The 24,687-nt window shown below is 39.2% G+C and overlaps 1 protein-coding gene and 1 long non-coding RNA gene across 18 annotated transcripts in view; one reads left to right on the plus strand and one right to left on the minus strand.

Moving 5' to 3' along the window:
- The window catches only part of LOC137490516 (uncharacterized), a 104,621-nt gene that overhangs the window by 41,610 nt on the left and 38,324 nt on the right, over positions 1-24,687 (minus strand). For 14 of the 16 annotated variants that reach the window (XR_015480543.1, XR_015480545.1, XR_015480549.1 and 11 more), the window contains exon 9: positions 23,352-23,432. This is a non-coding gene — a long non-coding RNA (uncharacterized LOC137490516). Of the gene's footprint in view, positions 1-134; positions 1,029-1,365; positions 1,543-1,616; positions 1,693-1,791; positions 1,847-1,966; positions 2,062-2,781; positions 2,870-23,351; positions 23,433-24,687 lie in introns of those variants that run through there. The other 2 variants (XR_015480541.1, XR_015480540.1) reach the window with 2 other exon arrangements.
- The window catches only part of slc17a7a (solute carrier family 17 member 7a), a 44,916-nt gene continuing 30,987 nt past the window's right edge, over positions 10,759-24,687 (plus strand). Inside the window, exon 1 of one of the 2 annotated variants that reach the window (XR_015480111.1) lies at positions 10,759-10,855. Coding sequence is in view for 1 of the 2 variants with exons in the window: in NM_001098755.1 (NP_001092225.1) it covers positions 10,794-10,855 (62 nt within the window). In the remaining variant the exon portion in view is untranslated. 2 annotated transcript variants of the gene reach the window in all.

A 24,687-nucleotide genomic window follows, 5' to 3' on the forward strand; every position in this document is an offset into this window, starting at 1 on the left:
GGGTGGTACCCTTAAGGGTACAAATTTGTACCTCTATTTAAATGTACCTTTTTATATTATATAGCATTTTCAGGGTACTGACCCAGGCATTTTGATCCTTTGGTGACTGCTTGCACAAATAAATAAATAAAATATTTTGGTTCGCAGATGTCCATTTTTATTTATTAATGTAGAAATATTTCATTACAACTCACAACTGAATGTGTCAAGAAATAAAATTACACAGTAAATATAAAGCAGACATGTAAAACAGTAAAAAGAACAATTTAGAAAACAAATAAAAATTGTTCACTCACTGTACAGTATATAACCTACCCTTAATACAAAGACCACAAGAATACTGTTTAAGATTTATAAACACATTACACAGGCTACATCAAGTACTTCACTTTATAAAGTCCAAAGTATTTGTCTTTAGTCAGAATACTCAGTCATAATAAATAATTTGTCATCAAAATTTTCTCTGTATTTCAGAATGAAGGCAATGTTTCTCTATAAATTGCTTCAACAGTGCAGAAAACCAAATACATCAGTAGCCTCTTCCTTAACACCAGTAGATTACTCCTCATCATCCTCAAGTGGAGTTGTAATTTGTTGTAACACAATATGTGTTTATGCTTTTGATAAACATGACATGTAAAGCATTCATATCTGGAAAATGTTCTTTGATAGTCATTAGGACCACAAGTTATTTAAAAATTTGCTTCATGCAAGAATTACAGCAGTGTGCTGGATTAACTTGATTGTGATTATCCCAAGAGCATGTAGAGAAACAAAAAACAAGGTTGATCACTCTGGTAACTGGAGTAGATCGAGGCTCGTCACCGTCCACCGTTCATTCAAAATATTTCACAGCAGAAACATCAAGGTGTTCTTCTAATAAGATGGATATGTCATCCACATCATTAGCCCGGCCAATCGCAATCCCATCATCTCGGAAGACTGCCGTGACTCGTCTTGTTAACACAGTTGTCCAGTCGGTGGCCTCCTCCTGTACTTGAACTGTTGGATGTGGTGAAGATGGTTCACTGTAAATGACAAAGCAATAATTACATTAATATCAGTCACTCTATCACTGATGAAGAGAAAATCAACATGCATAGAAAGGAAAATAATTAATATTCACCGATTTAAAAAAAAAAGTATCACAGATTAAAAGACTAATATTAATTTCATTCATTCATTCAATTTCTTTTTGGCTTAGTCCCTTTATTAATCTGGGGTCGCCACAGTGGAATGAACCACCAACTTATCCAGCATATGTTTTATGCAGCAGATGCCCTTCCAGCTGCAACCCAGTATTACGAAACATCCAGACACACTTATTCACACACACATTTATACACTACAGACAAATAAGCTTACCAAATTCAGCTATAGCGCATGTCTTTGGACTTGTGGGGAAACCGGAGCACTTGGAGGAAACCCTCACAAACACTGGAAGAATATGCAAACTCCTCACACAAATGCCAACTGACCCAGCCGAGGCTCGAACCAACGACCTTCTTGCTGTAAGGTGACAGCACTACCCACTGCATCATCCTAATATAAAGAATATCAAGCATTATAAAATGCATTTATCACAGCATATACTAAACAGAAAACAACATACGCACCCGAGCACAACGAAATGTTGAAGTGTCTCGCTTAACAAGGCTGGGAACATGAGAAGTGCTGCTGTAAAATCAATTCCTGGAACATAAGATGTGGCATACAAACAAATATGAAGGAATCCATCCAAAGCTAGAATTTAATAATATTAATCAAGTGGAGAAAGTTTAGAAAGAGCACCTTAGAGTCAGGTCCACAGCATTCTTCAGTTGATCTCTCATCTTTCGATGAAAACCTAGAAAATAATTTTAAACATGTGGGTGTACATTTATTGTTGTTTGTAAGTAAAAACCTACAAATTTAAAATAGTATGTAAGCCATTAAAACCATGGTATAGATAATGAGACATACTTACATCTTGTAACTGAGCCATGCTTTCATATGACATGCCTTCATTGCTCTGATGTTGTTAGCCTGCATTATGTTGTTCAATCTTGTCCTGAAAGACAACTGGAAACTTCATAAACTTTAGGAAAGCAATAAGATAAAGCAATAACTATTTATTTATAGTATTTTATTTATATATAAGTATAACGTTAAACGATAGTAAAGCACCAACAATTCTGGACATGAGAGTTTGTGGACACTCCTCAACATTAATGTAACTTAGACACTGAAACGAACATTTGTACAAGCATACACACGCCACGTTTGTAACTAGCCATGTTTACATAATCAGTCGATTTGTCGGTGACAAAATTGTGATTTTTCTTCACAAAATGGCGGTGTATATAACCGTCTAAAATTACATTTCCGCGGTCAACCGTGGCTAGAAAATGGCCTCAAAATATAAAACATTATCGATAATTACAAATTCCAGTATTAATAACAAAAGGTTTTGTATCAAGGTATATGAAGACTTCAGTCGCGCCAGCTCCGGGCCACACCGCACATTACTCACGGCCCGATTCCGGTGCACGGTTACGGCAGCGTCGGCTCGCTTCTGCCGCCGCATCTGGCCCGAGTAACGATACAGCAGACGGACTCGGGCAGGCGAGAATCTAGCCGCAACTGGCCCAAGTGTATTTTGCTATCTGGGTTGCGATATTCCGCCGTGGCAACACTTATTAATAAAGCAGTAACGTAACGTAACATATAAGGCGCGAATACGTAACGTAGGCGATAAAGGGAACTTTTACACCGAGAAAACTAACAGCATATAGTACTTACCTTCTATAACGTTATGTCCCTCGGTGACTTCGATATCACGTTGTATTAACTTCTTTAATATGCTGCAGACATATTAGCAAACTCCATCCTGCAGGCCAACGTACACCAGCCAGTCCGGAGCACAAAGCGGGGGAAAGCCGATACCAGAGAGTCAGACAAAATCAACAGAACACGGCTTCACATGTAAAAATGAGACTGAAAATATATCTTTAATACATTCTTACCTGAAAAGTGTGGTCTCCAAAATAGACTTTTCTTTGAAAAGAGTGCGAAGTTCTGTGTAACGTTAAACAGCCAGCATACTCGACCGACCGCCTCAGTAACAAACACTACTATAACGTCTCAACAAGCCAAATTCTTAAAGAGACAGCATCACCACCTGTATGAAGATGCTGTCACTCTGCATGGTTCTTATTCTACATCCCATATATACTGTAGCATGCTAGAAAAGGTTTAAATACAGTTCCTGGTTGTTGTAGTTTGGCGTGTATTTATGTTGGGTAATGTAGGGCTTTAAGGGGCTGGATTATGGGAAAAAGGAGTCTGCGCACTTGAGAGGGAGGGGGCGGGTTTTCGAGAGATTGACAGGTATCTGAGGTTTTTCTTTGGTTCACAAGAGAGAGAGTTGTTTTATGTGAAGAGCTAAAAGGATTACTCTGTCTGCAACGTGCAAAAGTTCAATAAAAGACAAGTTTTGACTGCTAAACGCTTCCTGACCTTCTTCAGTCTGCTACACTGGTGTCGGAAGTGAACTGGATAGCCGCATTTACTTATTTTTCGTCCTGCAACCAACGCGATGTGGAAGAAGACCCAAGGAAAAATAAAGTCCGAATCTAAGGACCAAAGTCAAAGGTTTCGTGGGGCTCTGGATGGATCAATGTCGCCTCCTGAGCACTTGATTAAGCAGGAAGATCGATGGGATTCTCACAGAGCTCGTGTGATTGATGCCACGAGGCGGATGGCAGCAGACGCCGGGCTTTCGTTACCAGAGCCGAGTGCCGCCGAGAGTTACCGAACAGTCACGAGAGAAACAAACAAACATGGCGGCGCCCATGTTACAACGCGAGGTACTGATGAAAACAAACATAGCAGCCCCCAAGGGTTGGCGCTGTCGGCTGATGTAAATATACGCCGCGGCACCTTTGGAACCCCGCCGGGTGCGGATAAAAATGGACATGACGGCGCCCACGGAGCTGCGCTGCCTGACGATGTAAATAAACATGGCGGCACCCACGGATCCGCGCTGTCTGCCGACGCATATGAATGCAGTGGCGGCCGCGGCGCTACAGCTATAGTGACTGTTAAAACACCCAAATTTTCAGGCAAAGCTGATTGGGAAGCTTTTCATGCTCAATTTGAATTGCTGGCTCGAGCTGGAGGCTGGTCAGAGGACCGCAAAGCTCTTGAATTGGCTATGTGCCTAACTGACGATGCCCTGTCCTGCTTGTTACTTCTAAGCCCTGAACACAGACATGACTATAATGCACTTGTCGGTGCTCTGAAACGACGTTTTGGCCAATTTGAACAGTCAGGCCTCCTGCGTTCTGAACTGAATAATAGACGCAGGCTTCCTGGAGAGCAGCTGAGAGTTTTAGCAAACGACATTGAGAATCTGACTCGACGTGCATATGCCCACATGCCTCCCTCTGTTCAAGGGGAGCTTGCAAGAGACCAGTTCGTCCAGGCCCTGGCCCCTGTGGAGCTCCGCAGACAAACTCAACTGGCCCACCCACATACCCTACAGGATGCTTTGGAGATGGCTTTGGAGAGAGAAATTGTTTGTGGAACCCCTAAATTGGAAGAGAGTCATCACAATATTGTTCCAGTAAGGTCTGCTGTTGTGGGGGAGGGGTTAAGTGAAAGACCAGCCTGGGTCTCAGAGATAACTGAGTTAATTAGATCTGTGACACTTCAAGCCGAGCAACGTCCTCGCACGAGACCAAGGGTTTGTTGGGGTTGTGGTCAGACTGGACATTTAGTCAGACAGTGTCCTAATGTAGCGGGGAACCAGGGAAACGGCCTGGGGTCCGCATGAGCGGGGATGTGCGGACCCTCAACTCTCATCCCGACCATGAGACTTTTCCATCAGGGGTCAAAGGAGTGGGGCAAACGAAGAGAAAACATGTTTTGTTGGGGGAGGGGAAATATGGGCCCAAAGAGTCTGTAGTTGTGGTGGGTCGAACATGTGTTAGTGATTTTTGTCATGTACCAATTTTAGTAGAAGGAGTTCCATGTGTGGCATTGGTGGATACAGGCTCTACTGTAACGGTCTTGAGACCAGATTTGGTACCAACCAATGCCAGACTGGATCCCACCACTGTTCTGTTACGCACAGTGACAGGGGAACTTGCACCAATGAAGGGTAAAGGGGAGGTGGAGCTCACTGTCGGAGGGAAGACATTACAACATTCAGTGTGGGTGGCTACTGTCCAGGACCCCTGTATTCTCGGTCTAGACTTCCTAAGAAGTGCAGGCTGTAAGTTAGACTTGAAAAATGGTATGCTTTGTTTCGAAGGGGGTCCTGAGGTTGTCATGTCCACTGGAAATGACAGGGATATGTCTTTTACAGGCCTTCTAGAGGCAAAATCTTCTCATGGGAAGCCTAATGGGGGGGAACATATACCACACTTGCAAAACCACAACAAAGCTGACAACAGTCCTCAAGGGGTAAAGAACTCTCCTACTTCCTTAGCCCTTGCTCCGCCTGTGGTCTATCCCAGGGTGGCCCCACAATTCCATGACATGCAAGGGCAGGGAACCAGCACTCTGATTTCCCCTCTTGGGGAGGAGACAGGGTTGGGGGATTTGAGGGAGTTATGGTGTAAGAATTGTGAGGGCTTGGATGAGTGTCAGCAGAAGCAGTTTTGGGATTTGCTGTTTAAATTCAAACACTGTTTTGCATTTAGGGAGGGAGATGTGGGGCAAACACACCTAGTACAACATGAAATAGAGACTGGAGATGCCACACCTGTTAGGCTGCGGCCACGGAGGCTCCCCTTTGCACGACAGGATGCTGCTGATAAGGCCTTGACAGAAATGGCACAAGCAGGGATAATTGAGCCCTCCGAGAGTGCATGGGCTGCACCGGTAGTCTTAGTGCCTAAGAAGGGGGGCCAGTGGAGATTTTGTGTTGACTACAGACGCCTTAATGAAGTGACCAGAAAGGACTCCTACCCCATTCCCCGTGTCGACGAATCACGGGACCTGGTGGTGGGGTCCTCATGGTTCACTTCCTTGGACCTTCGTTCTGGCTATTGGCAGGTACCGCTTGCGCCTGATGCAAGGCCTAAAACAGCATTTTGCACCAGTCGAGGGCTGTGGCAGTTCCGGGTGCTCTGTTTCGGTCTCTGCAATGCACCTGCCACGTTTGCAAGGTTAATGGACAAGGTGTTGTCGGGTATTCCAAGGTCTGAGTGTCTGGTGTACCTAGATGACATACTGGTTCATGGTAGCTCTTTTCAAACCTCACTGGAATCCCTCAGTCATGTGCTGGTTCGTGTGAGTGAGTCTGGCTTGAAGCTGCACCCAGAAAAATGTAAATTCTTTAGGAAGGAGGTGACATTTCTAGGGCACAAATTGGGAGGACAGGGAATTGGCACAGTGGAAGAGAAGGTGCAGGCTGTGAGCAACTGGCCTGCTCCCACAACAGCACAGCAGCTTAAAAGTTTTCTTGGCTTAGCGTCATATTACAGGAGGTTTGTGGAGGGTTTTGCCAGCATTGCAGACCCACTTTTCCGTCTGCTGAAGAAGGATAAATCCTTTAGGTGGACGGAGGAGTGTCAGGATTCTTTTGCTGCCCTGAAACTTTCTCTGGTTACAGCCCCAATCTTGGCCCCCCCTGATCCGGCACTTCCTTTCATTTTAGACACAGATGCCAGCAATGTGGGTATGGGGGCAGTTCTCTCTCAGGTGGGGGCTAGTGGGGAGAGAGTCATTGCCTACTATAGCAAAGCATTCAGTAAGGCTGAACGCAGGTACTGCGTTACCAGGCGGGAACTCGTTGCAATGCTTTTTGCTGTGCGACATTTTAAGTATTACCTGTGTGGGTTACATTTCACAGTACGCACTGACCATTCTGCTCTCCAGTGGCTTATGTCATTTAAAGAGCCAGAAGGCCAACTGGCACGCTGGATTGAAGAACTTCAGGCGTACAACATGAAGGTAGTTCACCGTACAGGGTTGAGCCATGCAAACGCAGATGCTCTGTCTCGCCGGCCGTGTGCGATAGCTGGGTGTCGCTACTGCGACAAGAAGGAAGCCAGGGACCGAGAGCTGGGGAATGTTGATGCAGGGGAGAATTCTGCTGATTGTAAGTGTGGGGATACACTGGTGTGTGCAGCAATGGAGGTTGTGGGCATAGAGGACTGGAAGCGGCTGCAAGAGCAAGATGTAGACCTGCAGCCAGTAATTCAGTGGGTTCAAGCCCAACAACGACCTCCGTGGGAGGAAGTGGCTATTATGTCACTGTCAACAAAAACTTTATGGGCCAAATTTAAGGGCTTGCGTCTGCGGGATGGTGTGTTGGAGAGAGGGTGGAAAGACCCCACCACTGGAGAGGAAAGGTGGCAGGTGGTGGTACCAAAAGTGTTGCGTGAGGGGGTTATTGGGGCTTCTCATGGTACAGTGGGGTCTGGACACTTTGGTGTTTCAAAAACACTTAATCGAGTGAGGCAATGTTTTTACTGGGGGCGGGTAAGGAGAGATGTAGAGGATTTTTGTCGGCGTTGTGATGCTTGCACTGCCCGTAAGGGTCCCCCTGGTCGGTCCATTGCTCCTCTTCAGCAGTTCCCTGTAGGAGGGCCAATGGAGAGGGTGGGGGTAGATGTAATGGGCCCATTCCCACGCTCAGAGAGGGGTAACAGGTTTGTGTTGACGTCTATGGATTATTTTACAAAATGGCCAGAGGCGTACGCACTGCCTGACCAAGAAGCTGAGACAGTGGTAGATGCATTAGTGGATGGGATGTTTAGCCGTTTTGGGGTCCCTGAGTCCATCCACAGTGATCAGGGCCGGAACTTTGAGTCACGTGTATTTGCAGTTATGTGTGAAAAACTGGGGATCCACAAGACAAGGACTACCCCTTTACACCCACAAAGTGACGGTCTTGTCGAGAGATTTAATAGGACTCTGGCAGAACAATTAGCCATTGTAACTGAAACCAATCAGCAAGATTGGGACAGGCACTTGCCTTTTATTTTAATGGCATACCGATCAGCTGTGCAAGACTCAACTTTATGCACTCCCGCCCTTTTAATGTTGGGCAGAGAAATCAGAACGCCCGGGGAAATGGCTTATGGAAGGCCTCCTGATGCACCTGCTGTGCCACCGGGCCCTGAGTATGCAAGTAGGCTTCAGGCCTCTTTGGAAACCGCTCATAGTTTTGCAAGGCAACACTTGCTGAAAGCGGGGATCCGACAGAAGCGGAATTATGACTTGAAAACGAAAGGGCGACACTTCACAGCGGGAGAGAGGGTGTGGGTGTACAGCCCACAGAGGAAGAAGGGCAGGTGCCCTAAACTTGATGCACAGTGGGTGGGGCCTTGCATTGTACTGGAGAGAATTGGGGAAGTTGTTTACCGTGTTCAGATGCCACCAAGAGGCAGGAAAGTAGCGGTGCACAGGGATAGACTGGCTCCGTACAGAGGGTGTGCTTCAGCAGATACAGTGCTGGCCTCTCCTACAGTTATGCCTGTTCTGGAGAATGAGGCGGGACACGGGTTGGGTAGTTCTAATACTATAGATGTCCTCCTTGAAACTACACCAGTTCCTGAGCTACAAAGTTCACATTCTGGTGGCCCTGTTGCAGATAGGGGCTCACCTCGGTCTCAGAGAGTCAAGAGGCCACCAAGACGTCTCCAGGACTATGTTTGTTCCCTCGAGGTCGAGGAACTTTGTGAGGAGGGGGCAGTGTAGCATGCTAGAAAAGGTTTAAATACAGTTCCTGGTTGTTGTAGTTTGGCGTGTATTTATGTTGGGTAATGTAGGGCTTTAAGGGGCTGGATTATGGGAAAAAGGAGTCTGCGCACTTGAGAGGGAGGGGGCGGGTTTTCGAGAGATTGACAGGTATCTGAGGTTTTTCTTTGGTTCACAAGAGAGAGAGTTGTTTTATGTGAAGAGCTAAAAGGATTACTCTGTCTGCAACGTGCAAAAGTTCAATAAAAGACAAGTTTTGACTGCTAAACGCTTCCTGACCTTCTTCAGTCTGCTACAATACTATAGGGACTTAAACAGTAAGCAAAGACCAGTATTTACGTTTTTAATGATTAAAATTACATTTAATTATAAATTAAATTATTAACATTTTTGAGAAAAAATGTAATTTAAATACATGAAAAAAATTAATTATTAAAATATTTAATTCAATCAATTTATTTATTTATTATATTTTTAAATTATGTATTTTAGTATTAATGTTTAGTATTAATACATTTAAATTAGTGTTATATAGTGTCTTGATCTTATCATAAGCTGAGGGTACAATTTTGTTCCTATAAGGAAACAAAATATATAATTGTACCTTTAAAGGTGCCAAATTGGTCCTTTACGGTACAATTTTGTATCCAAATGTGCTATAAAAGGTACAAAAATGTACCTTTCAAACCTAAATCTGGACATTTGTACCTTTATAGCCCATTTGGGTACAAAATTGTACCCTAAGGACCAATATGGGACCTTTAAAGGTACAATTTTATATTTTGTTCCCTCTAGGAACAAAATTGTACCCTCATTGTACCTTTTTTTCTGAGAGTGTAGGAAGTTTAATAAAACAATACCTTGAAATGTTATAATAATGTTAAAGTATAATGTTTCAACAATGTTACCACTAAACGGGTTTAGAATGTTTTAGAGAATGTTTACCTTATCTTTTAAAAGAACATTCTATGAACTAAACTAAAACTAGCCTTATCCTCTTAAGGCCCGAGGGCTTTTTTACATGCATTTTTTATTTCTCATGGGCTTATTGGAACCTAATTAAAATAAAACCTATAAATATCATCTTTTGATATGATGTACTTTTAGAGAAGAATGATGTCCTTGTGTGGACTTGTGGTCCGAATTTACATAAAACACCTTTTCCTGACTGTTTTTAATGCATATATAACATATAAAAAAAAAATTTTAACATGTTTTGACTAACAGAGAGTAAAAACAACATTGGTTGCCCATTTTGGACAGCTGAAAATAGGGTTTGGGACATTTCATATGCTGCAAAACAGTTACAGGATGACACTGTATGTCTGTAACAAAATATAAAACATTTGAAGTATTTTAAATAGCCACTTAAGAGCTAAAATGTGCTGTCCATGTATGTGGCTACTAACAAGGTTCTAGCAGCATTACTACCAAATGTGGTTACAGTTTTAGAGAATGTTTTTCTATTTTTTTAAAGAATGTTCTGAGAGGTGAAATAAAACAATATAGGCTGAAACGTTATAATAGAGTATAATGTTGAAGCAATGTTACTTTAAAACGTATTTAGGATGATAGAGTGTGTTTTCCTACCATTAAAAAAAACATTCTGAGAACTTAAAGAAAACTACCCACTAATAATGTAATAAGAATGTTAGAATATAATGTTAAAAATTGTTAGCAAACATGGTTAGAATGTTAGAAAATGTTTTCCTATCTTCTAAGAGAATGTTCTGGGAACTAAAACAAAACTACCTGCCGAAAACAGTAATGCAACATTGCTTGGTAATACTCTCAGAACATGTAGATAACGAAAAATGTTGAGCTGGGTTCCCGAAATCCACTCAGTAAAAACTGTAATATGCAAATAAATTTCATATTTTTTCATTTGTGTTAGAAATGTTTGCAACTTAGCACATAGTGAATTAAATAGTGCCACATTAGCATATTCAAACATTACATTTTATTAATGTAACCAGAGAGAGAGAGAGAGAGAGAGAGAGAGAGAGAGAGAGAGAGGGAGAGAGAGAGAGAGAGAGAGAGAGAGAGACTCGGGCGCGCGCGGGACAGGAGCACACCGGTCGGACTCGAAAGTCGCGAGGATGGAGATCCGTCCGGACCGCTTTAAAGCCCAGGCAGGGAAAACTTTGGGGAAAATACACAGGTGAGCAAATACTGTATTTCAATGCCTTCAAGGAACTTTTCTACTTTCAGAAGTAGTTTTATTTCTTTAGGCTGCTCGTTTAAATGGTGTCTCTCGGTTACGCTGCGTTTCTTCTTATTGTTTTTATTAGGATTGAACATACATCAAGTAAAGTTGTATGTTTAAAGTAAAGTTTGGAGTTGAGTTGTTAAGCAAAACATCTGTAATGGATGAAAAAGGGGGTGAGAATCTGTGACAATGTTGTCAGGAGAACAGTATATTAAATTAAATCAAGAGGATTTTAGCCCATAAGTGTTTGCTTCTTCTCAGTTATGTTCCTGCTTGATGAAGTCAGGTGCAAACAAACCCTTGTCGTGATTGAATCTCAGTCAAAGGTGTTCTTATGTAATCAGTTTGTACGTAACGCGTCCACTCTGTCCGATTGAGAAGATTGTCCAGATGGATCAGATTAGGTTTACCCGCTGCCGCAGACATCCGACGACTGGCGTTTGGCGTTTTTCTCTCTCCCTTCATTTTTCTCTCTGGTATCTGTGCGCGTGAGCGAGTTCGCATTTCACATGAACTCCATTATTCCACCTGAGCGTCAGGTATAATCGCGCGCATCACCGCACAGCACGCGCGTCCCGGGACTCACAAGCCCTGATTCCACGCACTAGTTCATAAAGCGGAGCGCGCTCAAAGAGAACAGGAAGTCATCCTGACCACTGACCAAATTTGGACTTCTTACGTCATGAGTACTTAGTAAGACACGTATTAGATGTAAATAGTCAATAATAAAACATATTATTAGTTGTAATTGCATTATGTTTATTATTATATAGTAGGTCTACTATGTATAGTATATTGTATGAAAGTTTTTTTGTGAGAGAAAAAAAGTAATTATTTTATTAATCAAATTGTGCAACACTTTGAAATGTTGGTACATTAGTTTATATTAGTTAATGTATTTATTCATAACATAAACAATATTGTACAGCACATCAATCATAATCCATAAACCTTTATAATTTTATTTTAAAATGTCTTTGTAAATACATTGACTACTGAACAATTGTTACTGTATTTATTTTTAACAAGTGTGTGTAAGAGCCAAGGAAGTACATTTGGCTGATGGGGGTGCCTTTTAAATACTTTACTGAAGCCTGTTAAGTCGATATCCATCTTAGGCACACATTCTGACTGGACGAACTGTCCTAAAGGTCAAAGCACATCCCAATTAAGTTTTACTCGGAAAGTGTTTGATAACCACTTACATCATTATTCATTCATTCATTTTTCTTCAGCTTAGTCCCTTTATTCAACAGGGGTCACCACAGCGCAATGAACTTATCAACTTATCCAGCATATATTTTACGCAACAGATGCCCTTTCAGCTGCAACCCAGTACTGGGAAATGTTGATACACTCATCCACACACATACACTCTGGCCATTTTAGCTTATTTAATCCACCTATAGCGCATGTCTTTGGACTGTGAGGGAAACCGGAGCACCCGGAGGAAACCCACGCGAACACAAGGAGAACATGCAAACACCAACAAGACAACATATAACATACATGCACATTAAAAATCTAATCCCTAAAATACCCCCTAATATAAATGCGATTCCATAAAATCAATAATTTAAAACAATAAAATACAACGTGCCCCCACTGCCCTCTGTTATGCCAACCAATCCAGTTATCTTAATCTTTGACCGTCCTACCCTACTTGCTCATTGATCAATTTAATTGAAAAAGGAACAAAAGAATGTTTATTTCTATTATACTTGCATAATGTATTTGGTTTTGCTGTTAAAAAAAAGAAAATAAAAAAAGGTGCTGTTAATTTACTCGCCCTCAGAAAATGTTTATTTATTAATTTATTTATTTGTCTTTTAGTTTATCTTATTTTTTATTAAAACTATGGTCCTTGATGATTAATAAATTGCAAGACTATTGTTAAAGGCATTTTAAGAGGCAAAAAAAAATAAATAATAATAAATAAATAATACAAGCAAAACATGAATATCAGTGACTCCTACACCGATTCTCTATAAAATAAAATTATAAGCCTGTGCAAGAAACAGAGCGACTGTTTTGCTTCATAAGACCTTAATGTTATCACAAGGTGCTATACTGTAAAAAGCCATTACTTACGTTACTTAAGATGAAGTAAACCCTTTGCTTTTGCGATTATTTGACGTTGCTTTAAAAGAAGTGTAAACCTGTTGACTTAAAATGATTATTTATACTCAAAAAAATATATATTCAACACACGTATTTAAAATGAGCTGAATCAACACAATCCCTGAGCTTTCGTGGGACAACTTATTTATTTTATGTTCAATCCGCTTACATTTGAAAAACATTCATTCATTTATTTTCTTTTTGGCTTAGTCCCTTAATTAATCTGGGGTCGCCACAGCGGAATGAACCACCAACTTGTGCAGCATTTGTTTTACGCAGTGGATGTCCTTCCAGCTACAACTCATCACTGGGAAACATCCATACATACTCATTCCCACACATACATTATGGACAATTTAGCTTACCCAATTCACCTATAGCGGGAAACCTGTGGGGGAAAACGGAGCACCCGGAGGAAACCCATGCGAACGCAGGGAGAACATGCAAACTCCACATGGAAATGCCAACTGACACAGTCGAGGCTCGAACCAGCGACATTCTTGCTGTAAGGCAACATCGCTACCCACTGTGCCACCCGCTTTAATGTTCAGTACTTAAATTTGTACAAACTAGTTCACTTAATGGATTTGTGTCAGGACAACATGAAGGAATTGTGTGGAACTCTGCATGTTTTACAGTGTACTTTGTGCATAATTCTAAAGATTAAGTTAAGTCAACTTAGCATTTCCAAGTTGCTACAGGTTTACACTGTTACACACAATTACTTCATGTTGTCCAAACACAAATCAATTAAGTTAACTTTTTTTTACAAATGTAAGTGGATTGAACATAAAACAATTAAGTTGTTCCAAAAAAAACTTACGTGAAATGAGTTGGAAAAAACACAATTCTTAAGTTTTTTAAACAAGCAGCAAAAGTCATTTTTGAGTATACTCACCTTGTAAAGTTACTATGCTTTTTTAGAGTGCATGGGTATTAATTTTATGTTGCCTGTATATATTTTTTTAAAATTATCAAACTGCAAATATCTAATGGCTTATAAATCACCAAGAAAGAAGATTTCAGCTAAAAACATTAAACTTATATTTTTTAAAAAGTCATCTACAATTGGTGCCATAAAGTAATGTAAATTAACAGTAAAAAAATTATGATTGAAAATACACATTTTGTTTATGCGCATACACATCCGTGGGATTTTAGGTAGCAACTAAACATTTAAATCCAGCCCTGAAATAGCCCATCAGAAACACACATACACACCCACCCACACACAGCTGTCGTCCCTACAAATCCCTGAACGTCCCCCTCCCCATCAGACCCTCGTCCCTTACACACACACACACACACACCAGCTCTTGCCTTTGTGCGCACACTCACGGGATTAAACAAACGGCAGCACGCGACTCCCACTTTTTCACAGTGCTGCACGTGAGATTCACAGAATTGTTGTAGCTGGAAGTGAGTTTAAAGCGAGACATTATGCAGGCAAAATGCTGCTTTTTCATGCATCTGTCAGTTTTAGGCCCTTCGCAAAATGTTATTTTTCTGTCTAATGTTAATAAAAATTTCCAAATTACAATTGAGGGGCAAATTACGCTATCATACATCCGGCGCAACAAGGCGCAAGACGTGTTTGGCACAATTTGTTGCTATTTTCAGACTAGCGCAACAGTAATTTTCATGTTTTGGGCCGCGTTGTTTAAATGGTAAATTCTTTTTTGCCGCTCTGTGGACTCATGGCTGTGCTGGTCTAAAATAGAGGCGTGTTAAGGCACATTGTTGGTGTGTTACTATTTTTTAAGTAACTGTAATAAACTGCGCTATTGACCATCTGAAAGCTGTTATAAAGTCCAGCGCAGAGTGCATGAGTTATGCACCTATGCAGGTCCAAAATGCTTACGCATTGCTTATTACACACAGGATGTACAGCAATACACAATTATCTTTATATATGAAAAAAGTTAATGGATTAACATGTTACAAACATTATTATTTTCTACATAAATATAAAAACCACTGCCCCCATGCCTTCTCCACCTCGGTGAGATTTTTCAGTTTATTCATGACAATTTGGATTCATATAATGTTATTATTTTTGTTATTATTATTTATTATATATGCATATTTATATTTGTTTAAATAAAAACAAATTTAGATTTGCCCACCTGTCTGGTTTTGGAGACGTATGCATTATCATATGGGGCATAAGAATAGCATGTGTGTTTGGAGTTTTTTGACCCTTACTTCGTTATTATTGTTCATTTACTCATTGGCAGGAAATTAGAACTGAATTTAAAAACAGTTTTGAAACAAATCTTTGAGCCTAACAAACAAAATTAATTATGTAGGCGAATGGATGTCTTCAGCGGAGTATGCACAACATTGTTTTCTCACTCAAGTAAAGAGTCAAAGTAAAGAGAAAGTAAAGAGGCCGAATGGAGGAGGCTCATTCTCTATTCCCGTGCTGCAGATGGTTTGTTTAACTGTTTTCTCACCAGTGAAGCAATCCATGTACAAAGTCCGCCATTTAATGTGCCATGGCACAATGCAACTGACTCTTAAAGGGAATGGGAGATGAGACTCTAATTGGTTTAATGCACGTTATTTTCAAAACACACCCATAACTCATTAAGAGAATAAGCACAACCCTGTTTGACCATGCGCTGTGGCGCAGAGAGTATTTTTCCTTCCTTAAAATAGCAAAACTGGATTCAGACAGGCCCTTAATGCCATGCACTTTAGATTATGCGCCTAGATCGTAAAAATTTAGCCCTGAGTGTTTATTGCATACTTTAACATTTTGTGTCTGCAGATTTCAATTATAATAAATATTTTAAAGTTAGTTTTTGTTTGCAAAATCAGCCATATAGCTGTGAAAATCTGTGGTGTTTAACATGGTATGACATGTTCAGCAACATTTGATTAATTATAAGTATTATTACAACTTGAGTGTCTGAGCTCCCAAAGAGCACCGTATTCACTGCGTTTCATCTTCTGAGGTTCAAGCTATTCATTCAATGAGAAAAAAAGCCCACAGTGGCTTCTCCTACCACAGCAAATACAGTTTTTCTTTTTGATATTTGACGCCAGTTTATCGGAAGCAGTGATTTTGTTCTCTTTCACTCACTGGATTGAAACGGTGCTTTATTAGCAAATGTTTTATGTGATATTCCAGGTTTGTAAAATAAATGGAAACATAGCAAATGGTAACAGCCAAATTGCATGAAATCTTCTAAATTCTGATTTGTGCCACTTTCATATGTCGTCACCTTAGAATTATAAGGTTCTATCTGACATTTTCGTCAAAATAGAGTTATTGATAATCTTATTAAATGACAACTTTTTTACATTATGGGAAGTTTTTTTTATAAGTTGTTTCCATTTTCCGACTTTTTGTTTAAAAAACAAATGTTATACACATACTGTTTGCTATAGAATGCAAAAACTTAAAAGCTCAGTATCCCAAAATTATTCAGAACGCAGATAGAACCTTTTAATTCCAAGGTGACAATGTGGTATTAAATTTGACACAGGTCTGATTTTTTACAATATGATCAGCGTGAACTGTTATGTTGGAATCCATGTGACATTTTTTTATTTTTCAATTGACGTGTCATCATTCTACTCTGACAGCAGCTGCTTGCTAACTTTTGATGAGTGCACTTCAATAGCGGGGTCAGTCGAGGCTAAAAGACATGATCACAACGGTCTGATTTTAATGTTCAGTGTGTCACATAATCAGCTGTTAAATTCAAATCTGCTATCACGTGAGCCAGAAAAGACACACACCGGTTAGAGGACACAACTGTTCAATGTTTTCAATCATATTAAACTCATTTTAGCTTACTTTAGACACTGAAATACACATTAGTATTATCGAAACAACTATTTATAGTTCATAAAATACAACACTGTCATCTGCAATATATAAAAACATAATCTGGCAAAGTGCTTTATTCGCTAATCAGTATACAGATTATGTATACGACGTACAACTGAGGAGGCATTTAGCAATTCAACAAGAAGAGGCAATGCACACGAGAAGTGCTAGTTATACAAAAGGAACTGTTTGTGCTCAGAGAATTAGGTGCTAGAGTTAAGAGGGTTATTATTTATTTACTTTTTGTAGAGAGAGAAAAGTGTTTCTACAGGTGGTTTGTCAAGCCCACTCATATGTGTGAGTTAAACGTCATAAATGCATGTTTTTGCCTTGCTTTTGTTTTTAGAGAGATATGGAGTATTTGTAAGAAAGTGTCTGGTGCAAGTATCAGTTAAAATGACAAAAAGATGGGAGAATTTGTTTTCTACAGGTGGTTTGTCAAGCTCACTCACCTGTGTGAGGCAGACTTCATAAATGCACAATGTTGTTGTTTTTTAGAGAGATATTGAGGGATTGTAAAAAAAAGCTTCTGGTGCAAATGTACAAAACTGGTGCAAGTATCAGTTAACATTTTCTACAGGTGGTTTGTTAAACTTGTGTGAGGGACACTCAGAATTGCATTATCTTTTTCATGTCCTGTATTGGGGGAAGTTTACACTGAGTGCAATTGTTACACTGATGAAACAGATCCTAACCAATACACTTCAGTTCAGTTTTTCTATATGTCTCCACCTCGCAGGTTCACACAGGGCACTGAAATAATCCTTTGGCATAGTTCAAAAAAACAAATGTTTCCTATTGCCAATTACATTTCATTGCAGTTGTTTTTTTTTTTAAATCACGCTGCATCATGCTTTTGTGCCCTTAAGTATTTATTTCAGTGTTACCCAACCCTGTTCCTGGAGGCACACCAACAGGACATATTTTGGATCCTTGTCTGGCCCATTTACTTCAGGTTTTGGATTCTCTTGTAATGTTCTGATGAGTTGATTCAGGTTTGTTTGATTAGGAAGAGGTTGAAAATGTGTATGTTGGTGTGCCTTCAGGAACAGGGTTGGGAAACACTGGCTTATTCTATGTGTAATTAAATGCTTAAGCAAATGTTTCGGGAAGCAGGTTTTAGACATTTATTTGTCAGAAATGAAAATAAGGCACCTTATCACTAAGTAAATGAAGCCGGTTGTGCTACCCCATCCCATACCCTCCCCCTTCTGGTGGGCGTGGCCAACAATATGATGCGTTGCACTCTGGCTCTATACTAAGCATTGCAATTCACTCCATTCTTAGTGATGAAAGTGAACCGTCTTTGTATAACTACAGTCTTTGGCTTGGGTTTGTGTCTTCCTGCTTCTTGTTTGTTGCTCAGTCTTGTCAACTGAGAAATTACAGCATGCTCCAGGCTTAAATCGAACATACTAAATACAAATAGCTTAGTCCGCACACTGAAAGTCTCGATGTACTCTACTCCTTTTAAATATAGTATGAAAGTCTGTCAGAAGTTCGTGCTGGAAGTAAAGTGCTGATGTGGATTTCTGACTCCCTTCTTTAAGCCGTGAGACTCTGTGTCCCTGATATTTTCTAGAGAAAGCATCAGCAGCTGATTAATCATTTAAAGCTCAGCGATGCATCTTCTCCTACTGTTTCAGCCACATCACACCTGCAGTTTTCCCTCTGTCATCCGTATACTCCATCCCTCCAGCTCACGCTTCGCATTCTGCCTCTCCTCAATCAGCAGTGCATGACATTTCAGCCCCATGGAACTTACAGTAGATACTCCTAAAATCTCTATCTATGTGCATCGCAGGAAAAGTCATTCTTCTGAAACATTAATAATTTGAATTCACTTGCACTTAATTATATTCTGTTTGATCGAAAATACACAGTATATGTATCATAAATTAACGGATGTTTTACAAATATTTTTACTCTAAGTAAAAATATTTTGGAAATATTTTGATTTGAAAAAGCATATATTACATTCTGTTTTCTTTATTTTTTATTTTTATATTATATATATATAATCATAAAATATACAGTATGATATGTCTATATTTAAATATTTATGTTTATATATCAAAATACACTTTATTAGGTACACCTGTCCAACTGCTCGTTAACAAAAATTTCTAAACAACCAATCACATGGCAGCAAATCAATGGATTTAGGCATGTAGACATGGTCAAGACGATCTGCTGCAGTTCAAACCGAGCATCAGAATGGGAAAGAAAGGTGATTTAAGTGACTTTGAACGTACCATGGGTGTTGGTGCCAGACTGGCTGGTCTGTGTATTTCAGAAACAGCTGATCTACTGGGATTTTCATGCACAACCATCAGTAGGATTTACAGAGAATGAAAAAGAAAAAATATCCAGTGAGCAGCAGTTCTGTGGGTGAAAATGCCTTGTTGATGCCAGAGGTCAGAGGAGAATGGCCAGATTGGTTGGAGCAGATAGAAAGGCAACAGTAACTCAAATAACCACTTGTTACTACCAAGGTATGTAGAAGAGCATCTCTGAACGCACAACACGTCCAACCTCGAGGCAGATGGGCTACAGCAGCAGAAGACCTCACCAGGTGCCACTCCTGTCAGCTACGAACAGGAAACCGAGATTACAATTCACACAGACTTACCAAAATTGGACAATAGAAGATTGGAAAAACGTTGCCTGGTCTGACGAGTCTCGATATCTGCTGCAACATTCGGATGGTAGGGTGAGAATTTGGCGTCAACAACATGAAAACATGGATCCATTCTGCCTTGTATCAACAGTTCAGGCTGGTGGTGGTGGTGTAATGGTGTGGGGGATATTTTCTTGGCACACTTTGGGCCCATTAGTACCAATTGAGCATCGTGTCAATGCCACAGCTTATCTGAGTATTTTTGCTGACCATGTCCATCCCTTTATGAACACAGTGTATCCATTTTCTGATGGCTACTTCCAGCAGGAAAACACGCCATGTAATTAAACACAAATCATCTCAGACTGGTTTAATATACACGACAATGAGTTCACTGTACTCAAATGGCCTCCACAGTCCCTAGTCCTCAATCCAATTGAGCACCTTTGGGATGTGGTGGAACAGGAGATTTGCATCATGGATGTGCAGCCGACAAATCTGCAGCAACGGCGTGATACTATCATGTCAATATGGACCAAAATCTCAGAGGAATATTTTCAGTACCTTACTGAATGTATGCCATGAATGATTAAGGCAGCTCTGAAGGCAAATGGGGTCCAACCCGGTACTAGTAATGTGTACCTACTAAAGTGGCCGGTGAGTGCATGCATGTTATATTTATGTTATATACTGTAAGTAAATGTTTATATAGCATAAATATAGCATACATTTTTTTCATATTGCATCATAATCATAATTTTTTATGTTGCAGGTTTGTACAATAAATGTAAAAAAGTAGTTTAGTTGTAAAAACTGTATTTTATGATTAAATATTAATTTATAATAAAAATGATATAGCATTTTTATCATATAAGTGTGTACTGCAGCAAAAACAGTCCAACATTATAAAAGTTAATTTCTTTGTTCCATAATAAATGTAATCTGCGCACTTATTCTCACTCAAAAAACAAATATGATAGTTAAACAAAAAATCATTGAAGTTATAAAATGAGTAAAAGTAAATTAATAAAATAAAATAATTTAAAAAAATAAAATACTGACACTTCTGTCTCATTAGTAACTAAAATGTTATTAGTTATGTTGGAGGTTCATACAATACAAAATAGAGTTTTGTTGTTAAAAAAACATTATTTTATAACTATATAAAAATTATTCATCATAAAAAATGTAATTTTAAAGTGTGTGCTGTGGTAGAAACAATGTCATCTGCGCACAAATTCTCACTCAAAAAGGTAGATAAACAAAAAATTAATTAAAAATAGGCCACAACTAGACTAGTTGCCAAATAGACATATTTACAGACTTTATATGTGTAGTCATTCATTTCTGTTTATTTGATGACTAGTCTAGTTTTGGCATATTCTTGGACGTCTATTAGATTCTTTACAAACAGCCCAAATTTAGCCTTGTTTTAGCTAAGACGACTATGTTTAGACACCTATTAGACATCTTTTAAAAACAGAAAATGCTTGCTGGGTAATTTGCACGGATAGATTTTTACAACAGTTTGTTGTTTCGGTTTCACATGTCGACTATTGCCTGCTTATTTGAAAGCATGTGAAGGTCAGACTGCTGGGATGTGTGCGTGTGTAAGTATGTGTGTGTGCATCTGAATATGCGTGTGTATGTGTGTGCGTGTCAGGAGGGGGGGAAGTGTCTCCCCAGGTGACACAGTCCCACCGAGACCCAATCTGTTCAATAGACGCAGGGGAGGGTCAGAAGAGTTTGCCATACACACACACACACACACACACACACACACACACACACACACACACACACACACACACACACACACACACACACACACACACACACACAAGAACAGAAAGAAATGATGTAGGGGAGGGAAAGAGATTTGTGGATCAGGTTTTAATCTGTTACCTTCACACACAGCACCATCAGAATTAAATGAAATTAACCAAACGGGGTCAAAACAGCAAGCGAACACCTCTCCGAACATGAAACGCCAGGAGAACAGAAAGTCAAGATGATAAAAGGATGATGAACCTGAACGTGGATGAAGTGATGGGTCGAGAGAGAGGGGGGGAAACTGTGGGATTATGTAATTTTTTTACTGTTGTGCTTCATCCTCTTACAGCGAGATTAAATGGGGAAAGAGTGCATGTGTGTCAGTGTATGTTTGATGTGTTCGAGTGAGCAGAAGAGCTTTGGTGCCAGCAGAAATCTACACACATCTCACATATCAACGGCAGTCAATCGATGAATTTGATATTCGACAATAGTCACATTTACTGCAAACCACACAATGGATTTGTAATTGAATTTTAAATTTGAACTTATTTATTTGATGTTTATTTGACATTGACCTTAAAAAGGAAATGTGTTGTGAGTCAGGCTTTAGCAAAAACTGCTATTGTTCACCTGCAGTCCCTGGACAGGTACATGTAAGCCTGTTGCAATAATCAATATATTGACGTTTTGCACAACACATGACATGACCTCAATCATTTTTGGTGATGTAATATACAGTTAAAAAAACTGAATCTTAGTAGCAGATTAACGAGAGAGATTTTTTGAGAAATTCTCATAACTTTTCTTAAAAGTCAAGTTTGCATACAATAAGATTATCATGCCTCTGAAAAAGCTCAGATGATGGTGTCAAGGTTTTAAAAGTTTCTAATTGGCTAATTGAAAACATTTGAGTTAATTGGAGGCACAACTATAGAATAGTATTTAAGGAAAACCTCAAACACACTGCTTCCTTTTGTGACAATATGGGAAAATCAACAAGCCAGAATCAACAATAAAGGGGAAAGCTTACAAGCCTAGGAACACCATCCCAACTGTGAAGTATGGGGGCGGCAGCATCATGTTGTGGGGCTGTTTTGCTGCAGGAGGGACTAATTCACTTCATAGCGTAGATGGCATCATAAGGAAAGAACATTATGTAGAAATACTGAAGCAACATCTCAATACATCAGCTAGGAAATTAAAACTTGGCCGCAAATGGGTCTTCCAAACAGACCGTGATTCTATTCATACAGCCAAATTAGTTAAAATGTGCTTTAAGGTCAACAGAGTGAATGTATTTGAGTGGCCATCACAAAGCCCTGATCTCAGTTCTATAGAAAATTTGTGGGCAGAGTTGAAAAAGCTTGTAACACTATATTAAAAGCACTATATTATTTATGATAAATTACTATACACTCTCAGAAAAAAAAAATACACCTGGTACAAATAAGTTTTGTACCTTAGTAAAAGTTGTACCTTATATAGTACAGAAAAGACCTCTTATGATACTGTTTATGTACCTTTTATGGGACCATTATTATGAAGGTACACAATTGTTCTCTTAAGTGTTGGACAACTCCTTCTATGAAAATAAATATGACTAGAAAGGCAAAGTAATTTTATGAATAATTTCCACATTAAATCATGAATAATCATTTAAAAGCATATGTTTAAAGAAACTCGTAAACATTTATTATTAAGTTCTATAATGCCAATCTATTGTACATGGTAGAATGTGTTTCTGTAACATTTTTTGTGAAAAGTGTTGTGAAATGTTTGGCAAAAATAGATTTTTTTAATTGATGGTAAAGTATTTTGTATTCTTTATTGTATGTGCATTTACACACAAAGCAAAATGTATTTGATGTTTTAAGCTAATCATTGATCTGACAATCAGATAAACCTTGACTTATTTAAAGAATTTGTGACTGGTTGAATATTTAAAGAAATCTCTAATTATGTACTCATTCAATGCTCTCTTTATGAAATACTTCTTTGTAATAACTACTTACTTTATGGCTATTAAAATTAATATGTTTTATGAAATATAATGCATGAATGGAGTTCAGATGTTTGTCATGTGACCCTACCAGCATCAATTATGTGTCCTGTCCGTCACAGCTCCTCTCCTGTGGCCCCAACTCAATAGATGCCCAATCTCAAAGTATACACTACAAAAACAACAACAAAAAACATTTGATTGTGAATAAAAGTTGTTAACCATTTCATTGATCATGTATGGGGTAATACTTTATTTTGATGGTCCATTTGAGAATTAGTAGACTGTCTGCTAAATATCTGTTGATACTGCTCCTTCAACAGACATTTACCTGACTATAAGAAACTTTGCAAGTACATGTCAACTTACACTAACTATAACCCCAACCTAACATTCCATTTACAGTATAATCTAATGAGAATTAGTTGGCATGTAGATGCAATGCAACTCAAATTTCACAAATGGACCATTAAAATAAAGTGTGAACTCACATACAAACAGCAAGCAACATTCTGGGAAAGTTTTTTTTTTTTGTTTTCTTGAATTACATTTTTTTTACAGTGTAGGACATTTCCGTTGGATGTATTCTGACTTACAGTGCAACAATTTACACATACTGTATTTGTCTACTTTATATTGATAAGTACAAGTATTAATATTCCAATACAGATAATATTATTAAATTCATTCCTTCATTTTCCTTTGGCTTAGTCCCTTATTTATCAGGGGTCGCCACAGCAGACTGTACTGCCAACTTTTCCAGCATGTGTTTCACGCAGTGGATGTCCTTCCAGCCGCAACCCAGTACTGGGAAACTATTCTTAAACTAATAGCTGAAAACAACAAACAAATAGATAATGTACCACTTTTGTTAGGATTCTGAAGGACACTTTAATATTGCAGGATGATGAAGCTATGATAGAAAGAGAGAGAGAGAGAGAGAGAGAGAGAAGTCATTGTATGTAGTTTAATATTTCGCATTGATTAATTTTAGTTACAGTTTTTGTACATTTCTTTTATCTTAGAGCATTGATTTATTAAAGATTTAAGAAAATCTGGAGTACTATTTTTTGAGATTTTAACAGATTTGTGTGTATTGATCATCAGTTAACACAATGTTGGGGTTTAAAAAAACATTTGGGGCAGGATCAAAATCGTTTGCGTATCACGAATCTGCTAGTGGAGTGATGACACGTTGGTTTCTCATTATTATTCATAATGGAGTTTTCTTATCCTATGAGAAGAGCCTGCTTCTTTATTATTCATGAGAGCACGTGCTTTCCAACGACAAGGCAGACCTACCAAAGGTGTGAGACCCAATGATTGGCGGAGACCATGTCTGTGCACGGCAAGGGTTGTATGTTTTTGTTTCCATGGAAAACCATGAAGTCCTCCTCATTTAGTGTTTATATGAACATGATTTTCTC

This window comes from Danio rerio, chromosome 3 (genome assembly GCF_052040795.2).
Source record: "Danio rerio strain M-AB ecotype USA chromosome 3, GRCz13ab, whole genome shotgun sequence".
NCBI classification, from domain to species: domain Eukaryota; kingdom Metazoa; phylum Chordata; class Actinopteri; order Cypriniformes; family Danionidae; genus Danio; species Danio rerio.